Here is a 22,251-nt window from a genome sequence, read left to right on the forward strand (position 1 = left end):
TCAGTCTTCAGAACATGCCTTCCCCCAACGTGGCATCTTGGAGAGATTAGAAAAAGAAGAAATCTACAAGGTCCATCTTCCAGATGGTCCAACCCACACACCCCAAAACACACAACAGGTGCCACCTGGCTATTGCCACATCGCATCTTGTGAGAGAGAGAAAGCTGGAAGGAGAAGAATCGACCGGGTCCCACATCCCGGTTCTCGCTTCTCAACTTTTCCACAGACAAATTGGGCAGAGCTGAGTGTGGATTCTCCTTTTCCCCCTGTTGTAGCAAGCAAGGATGATGGAGGTGGACCTCAGAGATGGCCTGCAGCTCTTCCTCTTGGGCACCCCAATTTTAATTTCCCCTCACTTCTAAAACTTCCTCCCTTCCTTTAGGTGGCCCTTCAAGGGGCGAAGCGTTGACGTTTTTTTATGGATCACCCCAAGCAAGATGACACCCAAGACAGGAGGGGCAGCCTCGTGTACCCCATTACCAAGGGGCAATACCACCCCCCCTCAAGGGGTCCCCCATCCTTCTTCAGGTCTGTCCAATTTCCCCCCTTTGGCTTCAAGTCACACTTCCCCCTGGGCCCTCAACCCATTTTTCTCCCTCTGGTTTTCAAGATGGGGCAGGGTCTCCTCACCTCCCCATCCCCAAAAAACTGGAACAGGAGATATTTTTCCCGCTTTGGAAGAGTAGGTTAAAAGGAGGGAATGAGAAGCAAAAACATCAGAATTCAGGCAGGAGCAAAATACACAGCGTGATTTAGGCAAATAGGACTCATTACTTCTAATATACAGTATATATTCCTGTTGCTAGGAGGCGTTGCCTTGCACAGCAACAGAGCACAAATTGTAGCACTTACGAATCACAGGGTGGTTCTCTCTCTCTCTCTCTCTCTTTCTCTCCTTCTCTCCTCTAATGTGAAGAGAGGTTTTTCTGACAGCCCCTCTCAAAGCTCGCATCTTCCCCTCTAAACCCCCCAATTCTTCTCCCTCGCTCTCCCCTCTTTCCCCCACCCCCACTTTCCACAGGGACCCTTCCCGGAGGAAAAAAAATGACATCACCCCAAATTAACTCACTTCGGCCTCTCCCCTCCCTTTCTCTCTCTCAAAAGTGTGTAAGGGAGGACTTGAGTTTCAGAAGTTGCTGGGGAATTATTGGAGGCACAATTGTTAACAGATGAGGAGTCAGGCCGGACTCCCGGGGAGTGTGTAAGAGTGTGTGTGTGTGTGTAAGAGAGAGAGAAGTGTCCAGGATTATCCAGAGTTAGAGTGTGACTGGCAGGCATGAAAACGGGTTGAAAAACCAGGAAGGAGAACGAAAGAAAGTTCTCTTTTGGTATCCTAACCCCCCCCCCCTCAACCCCATCCTGCACAAAGACACACACACAGGCACAAACACACACACTCCTTTTTCAAGGCAAGAAGTTACACTTAATCCGGTTCCAATCCACTTTCAAAGGCTTTACAGAGATCAACTCTGCCCTGAATGGGAAGAGGGAAGGAGGTACAGAGAGAGAGAGAGAGAGAGAGAGAGAGAGAGAGAAAACTGGATTGTGTCGGATTTCACAATTTTAATTCGTGCAAGAATGCAAGGAGAGGAGGAGAACCACACATACACCCCCACCACACACACACACACACACACACACATCATCATCACAATGGCCACACGCTCTAGGTAAGTGCAAAATTGCAACCCAGACAGACCCAGCCCATCGCAAAAGTGGGAAGAACCAGCAGATACACACACGCACACACACACAGAGGAGAAAGAGGCACACGCAGGCACACACTCCCCTACCTTGAGATGCCCTCTGTGTGTATTTGTGAGTGTGTGTTTGTCTCTCTCTCTCTCTCCCTCTCTCCCTTCCTCCCCTCTCAATAAGTCATAAATGAACACGCAAACACATTGCGGTCAAAAGTACACTGCCCTCAGCAAAGTTAATTAATCCACAGCTTCACTCCAAGGTTCAAGGCACCCTGGTTTTATTTTAATTTTCATTCATTCATTCATTCATTCATTCATTCATTTTTTTTTCTGCGATTGCCAGAACTGGAAACAAAAACAAACAAACAAACAAAAAACAATTCAGAAACAAAAAAAAAACAAAAACAAAAAACAAATCAGAAACCAAACCCAAAAAACAAGACAAGGCAAACCCCAAAGCAAAAAAAAGTGCTGACATTCCAGACTGAACTTGCAAGAAAACCAGTTTAGGAATTATGAGGTGGATACACACGCACAGAAGAGGCACATATACTACACACATACACACAAACCCCACACTTCGCCAGCCAGCCAACTTGAAGATATGGGGGTCCAAGAAGTCATATTTCCCAGGCATAATCTGGGAAACTTGACCAACAGGCTGAATCCGGTGCCCAAACAGGAAGGGTGGGAGGAATATATCACACTTTTTAGGGGGGAGAGAAAGAGACAGAAGGAGAAAATGTGTCTGTGGGCATCCCCCTCCCCTCCAGGGTAATGACAATTTTTCCTCACCCCATTTCTTTTTTTTTTTGCTCCCAAAGTAAAGAGGGGAGGAAAAAATTGGCAAAAGTTTGAAGAAGGGAAAAAGTGGGGTTCAGGTTTTCACGCCTGGCTGGAAACTGCCGAAAAGAAACTTATCCTCCTTCATTCTCTTCTAACTTTGTCCCAAACCAAAGCAGGGTGCCCCCCTCTTCCCCAATACTCCCCCCTTCCACCCCCACCCCGAAAAAAACCACAGGGCACCTCCAAAGCTGATATTTTCCCTACCTCCCATCTTCCTCTTGGCTCAAAGCATCTGCTTCCAAATTCCATTTAAACACAAAGAAAAGAAAAGAAAAAGGCCAATCCAATCCACCCAACTGGACTATTTTTTGTTGCAGAAAAGCCATGTTTTAAAAAATAATAATAATAATAATTATTATTATTTTCTCCAACCCAACCCAAGGTGCAGCACCTGAAGCTGCCTCCCCAGACAATACCTGGATCTTTTATTTATTTATTTTCCTCCCAGGCCCGAGAAAAAAGGCTTACTTTTTATTCGAAGTGTTCCAATAAATAGGTTCCAGGCTGAGTCCGTCTACGAACAGGAGTTCCCAAAAACAGAGCTGCAAAGCCATATAAAATCCAACTCCAGAGTTTTCAAAGGCCATCACTGCAAAAAAAAGGAGAGTGAGGCAGAGGCCGGCACCCAAACTCCTTTCGCGGGATCTCTCCTCCTTCCCTTTCTTTCTGTTTTCTCTTCCTTTTCTTTCTTCTTTTTTCGCTTTGTTTTTTTTTTTCTCTCTCTTTCTCTCTCTCTCTCTTTCTTTCTTTCTTTGGACAATCTCACCCCCGCCGGTTTTCAAGAGGCAATTCCGAATTCCCCTCTTTGGCGAGCAGGGTGGGAAAAAAAGAAGGAGAGAGACAAGAGAGAGAGAGAGAGGCGCATACCAAATATATCTGTGGAGGGAGAAAGAGAGGCAGGGGGAAAAAAAAAAGAGAGAGAGAGAGAGAGAGAGAAAGAGAGAGGGAAGAAGAGGGAAGAGTTTTTGGTTCTTTTTTCTTTCTTCTTCTTTTTTTTTTCTTTTAAGGAAAGAATCTACTAGATCTCGCCGGCGGGGTCAATAAAGTTTTATAAATCCTCCTTTGGCACCAGGATCTGGGCCAAGGCGAAAAGTTTGCACCACTTGCAAAGACTTGCCCAAAAGAAGGGCATTCCCCCCCCCCTTCCTGCTGGGAAGAAAAGAAAAGAAAAAAAGAAAGAAAGAGAGGGAGGGAGGAAGGAAGGAAGGAAGGAAGGAAGGAAGGAAGGAAGGAAGGAAGGAAGGAAGGAAGGAAGGAAAAGGACGGAAGGAAGGAAAGGATGGTAAGAGAGGGAGGAAAGAAAGGACGGTAAGAGGAAGGAAGGAAGGAAGGAAGGAAGGAAGGAAGGAAGGAAGGAAGGAAGGAAGGAAAAGAAAGAAAGAAAAAGGAAAAAGGAAAAGAAAGGTGAACCAAGAAACGAGTACAGAAAGGCAGAAATTTCATCCAGTCAGCTCCTCCAGCCGCTCTGCTTCCAGGTCCTCAGGGAGGTGTGGAAAAGTGTGTAAGAAGAAAGGGGAGAAAGAGGAGGAGGAGGAGGAGAAATTCATTTGCAGACCCCCTCCTCTATTTTTCCATCCCTCCGCAGCGCTGATTTGGGGACTCGGCGACCTCCTCCTCCCCTTTTTCCCCCCTTTCCCCAGCAACGAAGAAAACTCCAGCGATGGATGATGCGGGGAGAGAGACAGAGACAGAGACGGAGGAATAGAGACAGAGAGGGAGGGAGACAGAGAGAGAGAGAGAGAGAAAAAAAAATACGAAAATCAGGAATCAAGGAGGGTGTTTCTCTCTCTCTCTCTTTCTCTCCAGCCCCTCTCCCTTCTTGTTCTTTCTTTCTTTCTCTCTCTCTCTCTCTCTCTTTTGGAGGGGTGGGGGGAGAAAGAGGCCGAGAGAAAGGGAGGAGTGAAGAATTGGTGAACGCGAAAAAGCGGAATGAAGAGCTAGTTTCCCCAAACGCTAGGGAACCGGAGTCTGAAGATGAAAGAAGATCCGGAACGTGGATCGAAGCCGAGATGCTTCCCCACACACACACACACCCAGGAGAGGGGGGGAAAAAAGGAAGGAAAGAAAAAAAAAGAGAGAGAGGGAGAAAAAAGAACTTCAGCTGAAATGGAAGGAAAGGAGGAAGAGAACAGCCCCGAAGGAGGAGGGAAAAAAAATAATAAAAATAAATCAAAACACCGACAACGAGACAGCTCCCTTTTGCAAGAATGTCAAATCCGAAGAAGGGGAGAAGGAGGCGTCGCCTTTTTGCAAGACAATTGCAATTTTCAAAGCGAAAAGGACATTTAAAAGCAGACACAAAACAAGAAGCTGTTTGGTGCCTTCTCTCTTTTTGTCTCACCCCCCCCCAAATCCTTCCCCGCCCCCCCTTCCCCTCCAGGTGAATGGAAGGGTGGGAGATTAATAGCAGAACTGCTTTTAAAGGCGTCAGCATATTTTAAATATAGCCGGAATTGTCAGGAAGGAGAAAGTGAAAAGAAAAGAGAGAGAGAGAGAGAGAAAAAAAGGCTGGGGAAGGGCAGATTTGGGGGTGGGGGGAAGAGGAAAATGCGGGGGGGGGAAATGCCCCCCTCCCCTGCCCAAATTTAAGTCATTGTGTCTGGATGTTTCCAAGCTCGGCCAGATGTGATTTGTGTGTGTTTCACCTTTGGAAGATTTCGGAAAGGGGAGGGGACTGGAAAATAATTTAGGGTGAGGGTCCTTCAACTTTTCTGGAGCTCTCCTTTGGGAGGGGTCTCCCTCCCAGGCAGAAGCTGCACCTGTTGAATGTCCGGCTTGAGGAGAGAGAGAGAGAGAAGGGAGCATCAGGGCGCGAAGAGGCTAAAAAAAAATAAAAATCTGCTTTTCAGGCGTTCAATGAAGATCGTGTGGCCTGTCTTGGGCGTGGCTGAAAAAAAAACCATGTTAGACACAAGCCAGCATGGGCTTGTGTGACTAGGATTGCCCAGGGGGGGGGGGGTGGCTGTGGTGAGAGGCGGGCCCGAAGATGGTGGGTGGGGCCGTCACTCTGAAAAGGGGGAACAATGGGAATCGGGGAGTTTAAGAAAACTCTTTGTCAAAACCTCAGTTTTCCTTAACTCAGCCGTCCTAAAACTACAAGCCCCAGAATTCCTTGCAGTAGAACAGCCATGCTTGCAAGGTATTCTGGGAACCATCGAGTTAGGCCCGCCGCGAGCAGCTCTAACCAGTTGTGCTAGAACTACAACTCCCAGAATCCCTAGCAGTGGAACATCCATGCCGGCTAAGGATTCTGGGAACTGCCAAGTCAGAACTATTGCTCAACTAGCTGTGCCAGAACTACAGCTCCCAGAGTTCTTAGCCAGCAGACCATCCAGGCTGGCTGGGGATTCTGGGAACGGTCAAGCTAGAACTACACCTAGTCCCTCAAAACCAGCTGTGCTGGAACTACAACTCCCAGAACCCCCAGCATTGTAACATCCCTGCCTACAGGATCCCTCCACCAGCTGTGCTGGAACTACAACTCCCAGAATTCCACATCGCGGCCAACAGTGTCCCTCAAAACCAGCTGGGCGAGAACTACAACTCCCAGAACCCCTAGCCTTGTAACATTCCTGCCCTCAGAGGATTCTGGGAACCACCGAGCTAAACCCACAGCCGGTAGCTCTAACCAGCAGGGCCCAGTAGTACAGCTCCCAGAATCCCAAGGGGGGGGGCGGGAGCAGCAGGGGATTCTGGGAACTGCCGATTCCTGACCACCGCAGGCCTTTGGGTCAGGGAGGTTAATTTGCAAAGGGCCGGGCCTTTCATATCGTGAAAAAAAAAACTCCCTGTTTTTGCCAGGCCCCAGGGTCTGTTCAGAAAAACCGTCTCTTTTGCTATATAATTATCCTGGCTTACAGCAAACCTTTTATTTTGCAGCCCTCCAAAACCTCAGACCTTCCAGGGCACCATTTAAATCTGCACCGGGCCTCACTTTGCATATTTAACAAGTGCAAAGGTGCCGTTTTGTGTTTGCGGCTGAATTGGGGAAGGAATTTGCCCAAAAAAAAACCAGAAAGAAAGAAGGGAGGGAGGGAGGGAGGGAGGAAGGAGAAGAATAAGAAATAGAGAGAGAAAGGAAGATGGGAAGGAGAAGAAAAAGAAGGAAGGAAAGAAGGAAGAATAAGAAAGAGAGAGAGAGAGAAAGAAAAAGATAGGAAGTAGAAGAAAAGGAAGGGAAGGAAGGAGAATAAGAGAGGGAAGGAAGGAAGGAAGGAAGGAAGGAAGGAAGGAAAGAAAGAAAGAAAGAAAGAAAGAAAGAAAGAAAGAAAGAAAGAAAGAAAGAAAGAAAGAAAGAAAGAAAGAAAGAAAAGGAAGCCAGGTTTTGAAATTGGCAGCTGGGAAACCAAGATAGTTTAATTTTCTTCCGGAAAGCTTCATTCACACATGATGTTGGGCTGACTAAATTTGCATAGTATTTCTCTTTCTCTTTTTTTTTCTTTCTTTATTTTTTTGGGCTCTTACTGTGTTATTTAAACGCAGCCCACTTAATTCCTATTTTGCTGCCTCGTGCCCGTCCAGAAAAACTTAGTAATTCAGTAAATAAGCATATTGTAACTAACCACAATCTGCGATTCCTCGTGCATATATATGCATATACACATACACATAAATACACACACATACACATACACACACACACACACACACACACACACACATACAGATATATGTGTGTGTGTGTGTGTTTTGTAGATTTTCATGGGTACAAGTATGCAGATTTTGGTGTGTTCGGGTCTTTTCCCATGTAAGATTAAGAGTATCTTGGCGATGTTTGACGAGGTCCCACTCACCATCTTCAGGCTGGTGCTTGTAGCATGAAGCCGAAAGCACCAGCCTGAGGATGGCGAGTGGGACCCGCCGAAATATCGCCAAGATACTCTTAATCTTACACGGAAAAAGACCCAAACATACCAAAACCTGGATATCCATATATATATATATATATATATATACGTATGTGTATGTATATATATATATATATATATATATATATATATATATATACATATATATATATACATATACACAAATACATACACATACGTACACGTACACATACATATACATATATACATACACACACACACACACATGGAGGGAGGGAGGGAGACAGAGACAGACAGAGACAGAGAGACAGAGACAGAGACAGACAAAGACAGACAGAGAAACAGAGAGACAGACACAGAGAGAGAAAGAGAAAGAGAGACAGACAGCAAGAGAGACAGAGACAGACAAAGGGAGACAGAGAGAGACGGAGGCAGAGACAGAGACAGAGAGAGAAAGACAGTGCTAGAGAAAGACAGAGACACAGAGACAGAGACAGAGAGACAGACAGAGAGACAGAGAGAGAGAGACACAGAGAGATGGAGAGAGAGAGACAGAGAGAGACAGAGAGACAGAGAGAGGCAGAGTGACAGAGAGACAGAGACTGAGAGACAGAGACAGACAGATACACAAAGACAGAGAGAGACAGAGAGAGATAAAGAGAGAGAGAGACAGAGAGAAAGAGAGAGAGACAGAGGCAGAGACAGAGACAGAAAGACAGTGCTAGAGAAAGACAGAGACACAGAGACAGAGACAGAGACTGAGAGACAGAAACAGACAGATGTACAAAGACAGAGAGAGACAGAGAGAGATAAAGACAGAGAGAGACAGAGAGAAAGAGAGAGAGACAGAGGCACAGAGAGAGAGAGAGAGACAGAGACAGAGACAGAGAGAGACAAAGACACACACAGAGAGAGACAGAGAAACAGAGAGACAGAGAGAGGGAGAGACAGAGACAGAGAGAGACAGAGAGAGAAAGACAGAGACAGACATAAAGAGACAGAGTCAGAGACAGAGACAAGAGAGAGACAGAGAGACCAAGACAGAAAGATGGAGAGAAACAGAGAGACAGAGACAGAGACAAAGACAGAGAGACAGACACAGAGGGACAGAGAGAGACAGACAGACAGATGAAACAGACAGACAGAAAGACAGAGACAGAGACACAGAGACAGAGACAGACAGACACAGGGAGAAAGACAGAGAGAGACAGACAGAGACAGAGACAGAGAGACAGAGAGACATAAACACAGAGAGACAGAGACAGAGAGAGACAGACAGAGAGAGATACACAGCGACAGAGAGAGAGACAGAGAGACAGAGAGAGACAGAGCGAGAGAGACAAAGAGAGACAGGGACAGAGACAGAGAGAGAGAGACAGATCTTGCAAAAAAAAAAATTGCAAAAAAAATTAAGACGTCTCAGTATCCACAGGGAAGTCAGCAAAAAACAGCAGCCTGGTAAAATTCAGAATTTTTAAATAATATCGAAGGTGGCTAGTCCTGTGTCAAAGTGCGGGACAAAATTCTACCAAAATATATCTGATTCCTTCCCCAAAACCTTAAGCGTGCAAATAAGACTCAAACCCGCAGCACAACAAGTCATTTAGTGACTGAAGTTAGAACGGCACTGAAAAAAGTGACTTATGACCAATCTTCACACTTATGACTGTCGCAGCATTCACATGGTCAAAATTCAGATGCTTGGCAATTGACTCGTATTTATGATGGTCGCAGCGTCCCAGCCTGATGCGATATACTTTTGCGACTAAGTAAAGTCAATGGGGAAACCTGATTCACTTAGCAACTGTGACTCACTTAACAACTGCAGTGATTCACTGAATAAGTGCATCAAGGAACGTCATTAAATGGGGAAAAGTGACTCACTTAAGAACTGCACCGATTCACTTAACTGTGGCAAAAAAGGCCATAAAACAGAGCAAAACTCACTTAACAACTGTGTTACTCATTTAAGGACTGCAGTGATTCACTTAACAACTGTGTCAATAAAGGTCGTAAAATGGGCCAAAACGCAACAACAGTGTTACTCACTTAAGGACTGCACTGATTCGCTTAACTGTGGCAAGAAAAATAATGGCCGGTTGTGGTCGTAAAATAGGGTAAAACCTCCTGAACAAATGTCTCGCTTAGCAACTGGAGCTCAATTTGTGGTCGTAAGTCAAGGACTACCTACATTAATCGGTGAAAACCCGCCAAAGCTGTCCATCCAAATTTTGGCTGCAAAGGCAATCCCAGAAAATCCGAAGCTCAACTCAGCTCCCTCTATATCACGAGTTCAAATCTCAGCCAACTGGAACGGGGAAGCCAAAACCCCAAAACCTCTGAGCGCGTGCAGAGGGGGGCGGAAATTCAGGATTTCTAAAACCCCACCCCACGGGTTTTTTTTCCCCTTTTTCTAGCCCCGTCTCCGTTCAACGCCGGAAAGAGCTGCCTTTCTCTGTGTTTACTTTTTGGGTAACGGGATCTGGGAGAAGTGCCGGCAAAATCTAAATATTTTCTTGTAACCTTTCTGGGCTCGGCTTACGGAGAGAGTGTTTTTTTCCGCCTGGTTCTGTATACATTCTGGATTTTTCCACAGAGTGAGGGGGTTTTTTGGGAGGGGGTGGGCAGGAGCATTTAAGGAGGATCAGGTTTCCCCTCCGAAGGCAGAAGCCAGGATTTGGGGGCAAGAAAAGGAGGGGGGTTTCACAAGAAAACAATAACGGAGTAAGGAATACAGGCCGTCCCTGAGTTACTTGCTTAATAGACAGTGGGAATGCGGTTGATGTAATATACCTCGATTTCAACAAAGCGAGAAGAAAAATAAAATAAACAGGGCTGAGCTTCTACTGGTTCATCACGGTTCGAGAGAACCGGTTGTCCCGACCCCTCGCTCCTGTCCTATATTTCCGCATTTTGCGTATAATAGAAATAGGAAAATATTTTTTTTAGAGTTACCAACAGAAAGGGAGGAAGGAGAAAGGGGTTTAAAAGTGCAGTGCGGCAGCTTGGAAACCGAAAGCACATTCCGTCAATAGATTTTCAGAGGTCGTAACGAGGGGACCGAAGTTTCTGCCGCGCGGATCTCTAACTGGAGAGCATGATTGATGACTCTGGGCTATGGAGGTGTCCCATTGGAGAATATGAATTATGATACACCCAGGGGGTGGAAGAGGGGGGGAACCAGGGTCAAAGGTGACAGTGAATGATGGGTCTCAGAGTTGGCTACACCCAGGCAGTGCCGGACATGTTTATTCGCAATAAATCCTTTTGAAGTTTTAGAAGTTTGGCTCGAGACTCATGATTTAATTGGGGGAAGTGAGCTGTTTTACTCAACAAGGCTGCAACAGAAGGTACGTTTTAGAGCTGAAAAAGCCCAGTTTTCACACACTTCACACAGACCCGCAAAAGGCACACTCACAGTAACTGCTTGTTACATCCGTTGAATCCCACCCCTGAAAAAAAAACACACAACCAGTTGAATGGACAAGCCAGTTAAATATGAGCTGAACGGTCTGATAATTCAATAGAGGTAGTCCTCGACTTACAACAAATCGTTTACTGACCGTGTGCAAAGTTACAACGGCACTGTTTGTTCCTGATCTCTTTTTTTTTTTTTTTTTTGGACCCCAGATCAGTCTTTCTTCAATTCCCAGAATTCCCCAGCCGTCAAGGTTTGCCCAGAATTCAGCATGTATAGAAGAAACGTGGCAAGAACTAATTTATTCCAGTCATCAGGTAAACTTGCTTAATAGAAGGTGGGAATGCGGTCGACATAATATACCTTAATTTTAGCAAAGTGGGAAAAAATAAAAATAAGGCAAGCCAGTTAAATGTGGGCTGACAATGGCCTGACAATTCATTACAGGTAGTCTCTGATTTACAACAAGTTCATTTAGTGACCATTCAAACTGTCTCACAACACGAGAAACGTTGGGCTCCATTGTGCTTGTAAGTCGAGGACTATCTGTTACAGAGTTGGAAGGGGCCTGGGAGATTATCTAGTCCAACCCCCTGCTCAAGGGATCGCTGTGCTTTACTTCCTCGGCACGCTTTTATGGTGAGCTTTTAGGGCGAACCTTTTGGCCAATGGTTATTAAGTGAACCACGGCCATTGTTAAATGAATCGGGCAGTCATTAAACAAACCCAACTTCTCCCATTCTCTCGAAGTTGGTTGGGACGGTTGCAAATGGCAGTCACGTGACGCTTCAACCACACTGGGTTGATCATGTGACTGTTGGAATCCAGCAATGGTCGCAAGTCACTTTTTCCAGGATTGTCGTAATTTTGAAGAGTCGCCAAATGAATAAGGATTAAGCCGAGGACTAAAAAATATGATGGATACCACTGGGTTTGATGATCAAATATCACACCTTGCCGAAAAAGGAACACCTTACCAACCAGGAAAGAGTTCAAAGCAATGAGGACTAGTGACATTCTATGGGCAATCAAATGTTGAATTTTGCCAGTCTTAATCCAGGCCAGGTTTTTCAGTTCTGGAACTGCCAAGAAGAAGGAACACTGGAGGTGGGTGGCAGGAAATTCAATGTGTGGGGTTTACCAGCGCCCCAAATCCCACATTACCCCAAAATAGGATAACTACTCTGTTTCCCTGAAAATATGACCTACCTGAAAGTAAGTCCTAGCTTGATTTTTTTTACCCATGGGCCCAATATAAAGCCCTAGCCCCAAAATAAGCCCTAATTAAGATCCCGCCAACTCCAGAGTGCACGGGTAAAAATTAAGCTAGGGTGGGGATGTGTGTGTGTGGAGCTGCCCTACTACTTACCTTTGGACAGTTGTAGCCAGGCCTTGCACACCCTGACACCTGCCTTGCCAGCCTGTTTCTTCTGCAGCCAGCAAGGCTGGCAAGGCTTTCCTGAAGGCCTCTGGAGCTGAAACAAAACTCTGGATCGATCCAGAACTCTGTTATCGGCTGCAGAGACCTTCAGGAAAGCCTTGCCGGCTGAAGAATAAGGACTTCTGGAAGGAGGCCGGGGGCGATGCGTGCAAGTGAGGTTAGTCCGTGGAGGACATCCTGCCCAAAATAAGACCTGGTGCCTTTTGGGGTGGCATAGATAGATATAGAGATAGAGATAGAGATAGAGATAGAGATAGAGATAGAGATAGAGATAGAGATAGATGGATAGAGGTATATACAGGTATATGGGTATATAGATATATATAGGCATATAAGTATATAGGTATATAGATATCGATTAGATATAGAGATAGAGATAGAGACAGAGACAGAGACAGAGACAGAGATATATAGATATAGATAGAAATATATAGTTATAGATATATAGTTATAGATATATAGGGATATAGGTATATAGATGTAGAGATACAGATAGAGACAGAGACATAGATAGAGATATATAGAGATATAGATATATATAGATAGGTATATAGGTATATAGATATAGATATAGATGGATAGATATTTATAGATATATAGTTATAGATACAGATAGATAGATAGATAGATAGATAGATGATAGATAGATAGATAGATAGATAGTTATAGAAAGTTATAGATATAGATATATAGTTATATAATTATAGATATAAATATAGATATTGATATATTGATATAGATATATAGATATATAGTTATAAATATATAGTTATACATATATGTCCTGCCCTATATAAGAGGTACTATAGACAAAATTAGTAAGATACTACACAGGCATCACATCGACTGCCTTCAAAACAGACAGAAAAATAGCAGCCATCCTTACAAACCCCAAAGACAAAATTGACCTGGAAAACCAAGGCATATACGAAGTCCCCTGTGCATCATGCCCGGCCACATACATTGGACAGACCAATAGAAGAATAAGGACCCGCCTGGATGAACACAAAAATGCAGTAAAAAAGTGGGTATTTTGCCACGTCATTATAGTTGTGCTTTTAAAGTTGTAGCAACGTTTCGGCAGAATCTCATCTGCCATCATCAGGCTTCTATATTGGGTTCGTCTGTGAGTCAGACTTTCACAGCTGTTTCTGTTTTAAATCTGGGGCTAACCTACTGCTGTGCCAGAATGGTTTTTTCTTCATCCTGATTGGTTGGGAGTCTTGGTCTGTGTTTGTTGGTCTTGGAGTTTGCTGTGTTCTGCTTGATTGGTGTTTCTAATATCATCTGTCTGTTTTGTGGCTTTTTTTGTCTCGATTGGCTGGCAACATTGTGTTCCTGTATTGGAGGCTTTTAGTGCAGCTTGGCTCTGAGTAAACGGACAGCTATCATTTATTAGGAAGCTAGGTTTCATCTGGGTGCCTGGTTGGGGTGTGTTTGAGCTGGAGGTATCAGGGGGGAATCTGTTTGTGCCCAGGTGTTTGCCTGGCTTGTGGTGTGGAGATTTTTTTGTTTGAGAGTGCAGGCTTCCAAATAATTGAGAGTCTGGTGGAATCATCTCTTCTATTCATGCTTTCAGGTCTTTTTTCAATTTCTATGGCTTCTCTGATAATTCTGTGGCTGGGGTTTTCTATCGTGGCTAGGGTTTTGGTGCCATTGAAGTCGATGCTATGACCTGTGGCTTTCATGTGCTGGACTAGTGAGGACGTGTGTTCCAGCTTTTTTACTGCATTTTTGTGTTCATCCAGGCGGGTACTTATTCTTCTATTGGTCTGTCCAATATATGTGGCAGGGCATGATGCACAGGGGACTTCATATATGCCTTGGTTTTCCAGGTCAATTTTGTCTTTGGGGTTTCTAAGGATGGCTGCTATTTTTCTGTCTATTTTGAAGGCAGTCTTGATGTGATGCCTGTGTAGTATCTTACTGATTTTGTCTGTAGTACCTCTTATGTAGGGCAGGACAGCTGTTCCATAGGTCTGTTAAACCTAGAAGATGAACCTAGAAGATAGACCTAGAAGATGAACAGACCTAGGGAACAGCTGTCAATATAGATATAGATATAGATACAGATATAGATATATAGTTATGGATATATAATTATAGATAAATAGATGTATATAGGTATATAGATAGGTATATACATATAGATATAGATATATAGTTATGGATATATAGTTATAGATATATAGATATGTAGATGTATATAGGTATATAGAGATAGAAATAGAGATAGTTAGAGATAGATAGTTATAGATATAGATATATAGATGTATATAGGTATATAGAGATATAGATAGATAGATAGATAGATAGATAGATAGATAGATAGATAGATAGATAGATATAGATAGATAGATAGATAGATAGATAGATAGATAGATAGATAGACAGAGATAGATAGATGTATGTAGGTATAGGTATATAGATAGATAGATAGATAGATAGATAGATAGATAGATAGATAGATAGTTTTCTTAAGTTTCTTGCGAGTACTTACATGTATGGCATTCAGCTTTGTTTGGGTATTTTCCCACGTCATTGTGGTTGTGCTTTTAAAAAGTTGTATAGCGTTTGGCAGAATCTCATCTGCCATCATCAGGCTTCTGTGTAGTGTTCAACTGATGAACACTGCACACAGAAGCCTGATGATGGCAGATGAGATTATGCCAAACGTTGCTACAACTTTAAAAGCACAACTACAATGACGTGGGAAAATACCCAAACAAAGCTGAATGCCATAAATATATATTGATATACATATGACAGGATGTTATTTTGGGGAAACATGGTACGAGCCTGGGAAACTCCAATCGGTATCTCGCATTCCCTTGTGGGTTTTCCAAGGGGGGTGGGGAAATTACTAGCGCTTCATTTCATTCAACTTGAAGATTCAATTAATTAGAGCCAATTAATAGAGGCCTGGTACCCATGGCGCAAAGTGTTTCGACTGGACTGGCAGTCCCAGGTTTCTTGCTTGGCCCCTCGCAATGGATAAAGGGCAATGAGGGAATGGGGGGTTTCCTCCCTCACAGGGTGGTTGTTGGAGGTGTGTGTGTAAGGAGGAGAATGTCCTACCTAACATGAGATTTTTGCAAAATGCCTGGAAGGCGGAATCTTAAGTAAACTATCATTTTTTGCAAGGGTTTGAGACTTGTCTTGATAACGTCTGTAAAGGCTGAACCTTAGAGGAGACAGTGTCTCTCCTCCTTGGCGGCTTTAAGAGAAGTAGACTTCAACTCCCAGAATTCCCCAGTTAGCCATACCTGTTGTTATTATTTGTTTTTCTCTCCTATCCCCTACAGCGGAGAGACTCCAGAGGAAGAGATTGTTAAGAGAGTAAGCAGGCCACAATTGGGCTATAGACATCAAAAGGAATGCATTCGCCCCAGGGAATTCTGGGAGTTGGGAGTCCATCCGGCTCTCAAAACCAGAAAACTCCCAAAACCAGGAAAAAAATTTTACCCATAACCACAACAATACAAGAGCAAACAATAGATACAAACTCAAGGTAAACCGCACCAAACTCGATAGCAGAAAATACGACTTCAGCAACCGAGTGGTCAATGTCTGGAATCCTCTACCTGACTCTGTGGGTTCTTCCCCAAACCCCAAAAACTTTAACCTTGGACTGTCTACTATGGACCTCACCCCTTTCCTAAGAGGTCTGTAGGGGGGCGTGCATAAGCGCACCAATGTGCCCACCGTCCCTGTCCTATTGTTTCTTTTATTTTTCTTATATGTACCCATTTCATGTATTCATAATTATGTATATACTTATACCTATTATCTTGTAAGCGATTGACATAAATAAATAAATAAATAAATAAATAAATAAATAAATAAGCTTGTTTATAATCCCAAAAGAAATCACTTTGGCGGAAAAACAAATCTGGTCACATTACCAACTTCAAAAGCTGATACAAAAATTTATGCCACCAGATAAACACTGAATGCACCAATTATCACATTAAACAAGAAGAAAACCTTCTATGCACCAATTCCACCTGCACTTTCTACAATTTTGTAAACAACAAACTAAAAGACTCAAGGTTCATCCCACCTCTGAAAGGACCTAATAGTAAAGACTGCATTGACAACACCATTAAAGCCAACCTCTTTAACACATTCTTTGGTTCAGTATTTGTAAACAGCAATGGATCATGCCCAGTGTTTCCTAGACGAAGCACAGACAACTACAATGATCTATATTGATTTTACAATAGACAATGTTGAAAAAGCACTACGCAATCTAAAACCATCTCTATTTATTGGACCGGACGGAATATGTGCCTACGTCTTAAAAAAGCTTCCACTGCCATAGCCGAACCTCTAAGCATAATCTTTGAAAAATCTTTCAGGACCAGCTCCTTGCCAAAACTATGGTCACAAGCCATGGTCATCCCCATCTTCAAAAAGGGAGACCCCAGCCTAGTTGAAAATTACAGACCAATCTCCTTATGCTGCGTCACCTGTAAAGTCATGGAATCAATTCTTAACCAATCCATTATCCTCCACTTAGAGACAAACAACCTACTCTCCAATAAACAATTTGGTTTCAGGAAAAAACTATCCTGCAATCTGCAACTCTTACACTGCAAAAACATATGGACTACACAACTCGATCAGGGCAAAGAAATAGACGCAATCTACATAGACTTCTTTAAAACCTTTGATTCAATGGTACACGACAAACTACTCCTAAAACTAAAATCTTATGGTATCTCTGGTCACCTGCAGTTACTGGATAGAAGCATTCCTGTCAAACAGACAACAAATGGTCAAAATTGGGAGCGTCCTATCAAATTCTGTACCTGTCAACAGTGGTGTCCCCCCAAGGCAGTGTTCTAGGACCCGCTCTCTTCATACTCTACATAAATGACCTCTGTGATCATATCAAGAGCAACTGCGTTCTCTTTGCTGATGATGTAAAGCTATTCAACACCACAGACAATACTGCTACCCTTCAAAAAGACCTCAACTATGTATCAGAATGGTCAAACAAATGGCAATTTTAAATCTCAACAAATAAATGCTCTGTCTTACATATTGGCAAAAAAAATCAGAAAATAAAATACAGGCTAAATAGTCGAGACCTTGTTGATGATCCAAACTCTGTCAAGGACCTTGGAGTACTCATCTCTAATGACCTAAGTGTTAGAGCCCACTGTAACTACAGAGCCAAAAAGGCATTAAGAGTTGTTAACCTAATCTTACATAGCTTTTTCTCCGGTAATATCACACTACTAACTAGAGCATACAAAACATTTGCTAGACCAATACTTGAATACAGCTCATCAGTCTGGAACCCACATTATGTATCTGATATTAACACAGTTGAGAAAATCCAGAAATATTTCACAAGAAGAGTTCTCCACTCCTCTACTCGTTGCAGAATACTTTATGCCACCAGACTTGAAATTCTAGACCTAGAAAACCTACAACTACGCCGCCTTCGGTCCAATCTAAATATAGTATATAAAATCATACATTGCAATGTCCTACCTGTCAATGAATACTTCAGCTTCAACCACAACAACACAAGAGCACACAATAGATACAAGCTTAAGGTTAATCGCACCAAACTTGATTGCAGGAAATATGACTTTAGCAACAGAGTAGTCAATGTCTGGAATACTCTACCTGACTCTGTGGTTTCTTCCCAAACCCCAAAAACTTTTAACCTTAGATTGTCTACTATGGACCTCACCCCTTTCCTAAGAGGTCTGTAGGAGGCGTGCTTAAGTGCACCAACGCGCCTACCATCCCTGTCCTATTGTTTCTTTTAGCTTTTTATTTTTCTTATATGTATCCATGTTTTTACTTATACCTATTATCTTTTAAGCAATTGACAAAAATAAATAAAATAAAGTTTCTGGAAACAGAACCAGCCATTTCATGCATGCATCCCTCTGGAGCACACCTGGTAAACCGATCAAGGTTCAAACTATCCCCCAAAGAATTAAAACTCTGGAAAAGCTAAAAATTAAATTAAAAAATCCATTGCTGACACAGGTCAGAAATACCATAATTTATTATGACCCGGAAAAGTTATCGTCCTCACGTTACAAGTCCTCAAGGATTTCCACTTAAAAAAAAAAAAAATCTTAAATTTTGAATACAAATAATACAAACACAATACATATAAATCTAAATACACAAAAGAGGTAGGGATAAATTCAAATATTACCATGTGCGCACCCTCCCAGAGACCATTTTTCTCTTATATTTCTTCTTCTATAACAACTAAAAGATATACAATATATTCCAATTGTGCCTTTATCCCCTCCAAAACAACATATATTCTTGAGTGTGTGTGTATACACACACACACACACACACACACACATTCCCTTTGCCTTCCACCAACAGTGTTTTTTATAAAAAAAACCCTGCCCCATTTCATTAGAATCATTTACTTTCATCATCCCTTTTCTAAATTTAATTTAAGTTATCATTTGTTGCCATACTCCAAATTTCAGTACAGATACAGATGAACAGAGTTAGAAGGGACCTTGTAGGTCATCTAGTCCAACCCACCCCCACCCCACCCAAGCAGGAGACCCTATCTACATCATTTCTGACAAAGGGCAGTCCAGTCTATTATTATATCATTCGTTTTTTTGAATGCTCCCAATTTCGTCCCCAATATTTAGCCACTGCTAATCTAGCTGCCGTTATCAAATTTACAATCAATTCCTTTTTTTTTTTGGTTTTTGTTTCTGGAAGCTTTCGAGAAGAGGCTGAACTGCCGCTTGTCAGAAATGGTGTGGGGTCTCCTGCTTGGGCGGGGGTTAGACTAGATGACCTCCAAGATCCCTTCCAACTCTGTTAATCTGTTAATGGTGGGTTTTGTTGTTGATGGGAGGTTGTGGGAGCTTCATCCCTGGAGGCTTTCAAGAAGAGGCTGGACTGCCCTCTGTCAGAAATGGGCGGGGTCTCCTGCTTGGGCCAGGGGTTGGACTAGATGACCTCCTAGGTCCCTTCCAACTCTAGTATTTTATACTCAATGGAAGAGATGTTGGCTTCAGAAGTTGTGGGAGCTTCATCCCTGGAGGCTTTCAAGAAGAAATTGGACTGTCATCTGTCAGAAATGGTGTAGGGCCTCCCGCTTGGGTGGAGGGGTTGGACTAGATGACCTAGAAGGTCCCTTCCAAGTCTTGTTCATCTAATCTAAGCCAGTGAGGCAACAGAGAGAGAGAGAGAGAGAGAGAGAGAGAGAGAGAGAGAAGGCCGCCACCTAGAGGCCACAAGAGGAAAAGACAGCCTGGGATTGCACAAACAAAGAAATAGGAGACCCCATTTTGGGGGTGGGGCCAGGCAAAGTAACCTCGAATGCTGGCTTGTTTCACCTTGCTCAGAACTAACTCCGGAGCAGAGGCATAGCACCAGGAGAAGAACACAGAAGGCCTTGTTCTATATTCTTAACAGCCCGTTTGTTTAATGACCGCTCAATGTTATGACGGCCCTAACTGGTGTGTGTGTGTGTGTGTGCAAAAACACTTGCTGGGGAATTCTAGGAATTAAAGTCCACAAATCTTAAAGTGGTTAAATTGGGAGAGCCATAATTTAGGGGGAGGGTCCCAGGAAGGAGGTCTACGAAGTCTTTTTTTTAAAAAAAACAATTTTATTTGTGTTTTCACAAAACAAAAAGAAAAAATAAACATATTTTTTTTTTAGCGGACAGCATAGTTCCAGGTTTTGACATCTCCATACAGATATAATTTCAGTTACATGTTCATCTTTCATATTCAGCTTATTTTATCTTATCATTACTTTATATATTCTCTATCTGTTTTTACTCAAAATACCTCCCTCAAGTTTATTTTATAGTTTTCTCATTCATTTCCAATTCTATTTCATTTCCTTTTCAACATTTCCGTATCTTCACAACCATTGTACTTTATACTTTTAATCTGTCCTGTTTACGATTTCTACAAAGCCTGAAAATACACACAGGGTTAAAAACTCCCATATTGCGCGGTTGTGGCAATACGCACAACAGGAAGAAGGGGCTTGGGCTGCCATTTGTCAGAACTGGTGGAGGATCTCCTGTTTGGGCGGCGGGGGGTTGGACTAGATGACCTACGAGGTCCCTTCCCCAACTCTGAATCTAGCCTAATCTAAAGGGGGTTTGCTTGCACAATTTGCAAACCCAAAGTGAAGTCTTGGGGGTGGTGAGGAGGAGGAGGAAGGTGAGGAGGATTGTAGGGTCCTTGCTGCTTTCTGAGATTGGCGATTTCCCTGCAGACGTTTCATGACCCAACAAGGTAACATCATCAGTGTTAGAAGAGAGGGGAGTTTGTGGAGTGGAGCAACGAGGAGGAACGGCGGGGGAGGAAGAAGACTGTGAGCTCCTTGGGACTCTCCAAATCGGGTTGACTATTTCCACCACCAACCTAACCGCCTTCCTAAAATAATCCCTCTTCTCCATTCACACAATCCTCCAGACCAGGTTTCTGCCAAGTCTCCGGAAGTTGAGCCCCCCCCTTTCCCCCAAAGACCCCCCCCTCCCCCCCTTCCCCAAGGCCCGCCTCCAAATCAGGAAACCCCAAGGATGTACCCAAAACTCTGGCTGCCACAAAACCACACAAGGGCAAGAGAAACCCTACTTGGAGGGGGGGGTTGGGCAGGAGGTCCCCCAGCCAGGTCTGACCCCTCCCCAGTTTGGGGGTTTCTCTGTGTAAAGAAAAAAAGCCCCTTCGGATGCTCCAACACGCCAGACCCTCATTCTCAGTTTACCAGGTTGCTAAGCAACTGTCTCTCCAAAAGCAACCATCCATCCAGGGCCTGTGAGCGAGGAACTAAGGGGGCTTTGGTGGCGGGGGGGAGAGGAGGAGACCCAGGCCCAAATTCTGACCGGGTGAGTTAAATTTGGGGGCTACAAAGGCTGCCAGGTGTTCTTTCTTGGGGTGGGGTTTGCAGGATGAAAGGAATGGCATCGGTGTCTTATCACAACTTGTAGAGGACATTTTGAAAAACCCACCCAGGGGCTGGGCTGCTACCGGTTCGCCACGGTTCACACAAACCGGTTGCTAATTTTATCGTTTTTTTAAATGATCAGTTTGGCGAATCCCATCCCTGGCTGACCCCCCCACTCCCAGGAGTCTCCATGCGGCCCATTTTGGATGCCACATAAGTGCAGGGCCCATGTGGAAACTCAGGGAGGGTGAAAAGGATCTTCCGGAGGTCAGAAATAGGCCCGTTTCTGGCCTTCAGAGGAGCTCCGGAGCCCGAGGAGGGTGAAAATGCCCCGCCCTCTGCCACGGTGCAGGAGGCCGACTAGGCCACGCCCACTATGGCCACGCTCACCCAGCAACCGGGCAGAGAACCGGTTGCTAAAACTTTCGAAGCCCACCCCAGGCCTTTCCCACTAGCCCCAATTCTCTCCATAAACCTGGAGCTCGGTCGGCCCTGCTTGTCGGAGGTGCAAACTGCGGGTATCGATTTGCTCAGCTGTTTTGGTGATGCTTAACAATGGTGTCAAGGAAGATGGGAGAAGTGGGACATTCACTTAACCGGCGTCTTGCTTTTAGCCATGGACATTTGGGGGCTCAATGGTTGTTGAATCGAGGGTGACCCGCAAATCAGAGTTTAAACTGGAGAAGAATCGGAGGATGCCCCTTTTCCGATGCACAAATTTTATCCAAAACCAAGTTTTTTTTCTTGTGAGTTTTGCATTTTATGGCTCACGAAAACTTTTAGCTTTTGCATAAAATTTTTCCCTCCTGGGTTTAGATTTAATGCCGCTTCTCTTTCTACAAAGCCTTTCCCCTGCTATTTCGGTCACTTTCCATAACTAGGCAGAAAGTTTGAAACAAACCACTGAATGAGTCTTACCGTTATATCTGCCTTTACAGGTGATCCTCGACTTTCAACCGCAAGGGAGGCCCAGTCTGTTCTGCTAAGTGAGAACAGCTGTCAAGTGAATTTCGCACCTTTTGCCACCTTCCTGGCCGCCGCTGCGAATTGGATCCCCGCTGTGGTTAGCCACACAGTTGTTAAAAAGTGAATCTG

General features: G+C 43.9%; 1 protein-coding gene across 1 annotated transcript in view; it reads right to left on the reverse strand.

Moving 5' to 3' along the window:
* Window positions 1–4,019, reverse strand: part of EFNB3 (ephrin B3) — a 65,088-nt gene extending 61,069 nt beyond the window's left edge. Inside the window, exon 1 of the mRNA XM_087918225.1 lies at window positions 3,015–4,019. Coding sequence (XP_087774351.1) covers window positions 3,015–3,133 — 119 coding nt within the window. The 5' untranslated portion in view covers window positions 3,134–4,019. The remainder of the gene's footprint in view (window positions 1–3,014) is intronic.
* Between the last annotated feature and the right edge of the window lie 18,232 nt (window positions 4,020–22,251).

Source organism: Pseudonaja textilis, chromosome Z, assembly GCF_049901715.1.
Source record: "Pseudonaja textilis isolate UNSWEBS1 chromosome Z, rPseTex1.2, whole genome shotgun sequence".
Classification (NCBI taxonomy): domain Eukaryota; kingdom Metazoa; phylum Chordata; class Lepidosauria; order Squamata; family Elapidae; genus Pseudonaja; species Pseudonaja textilis.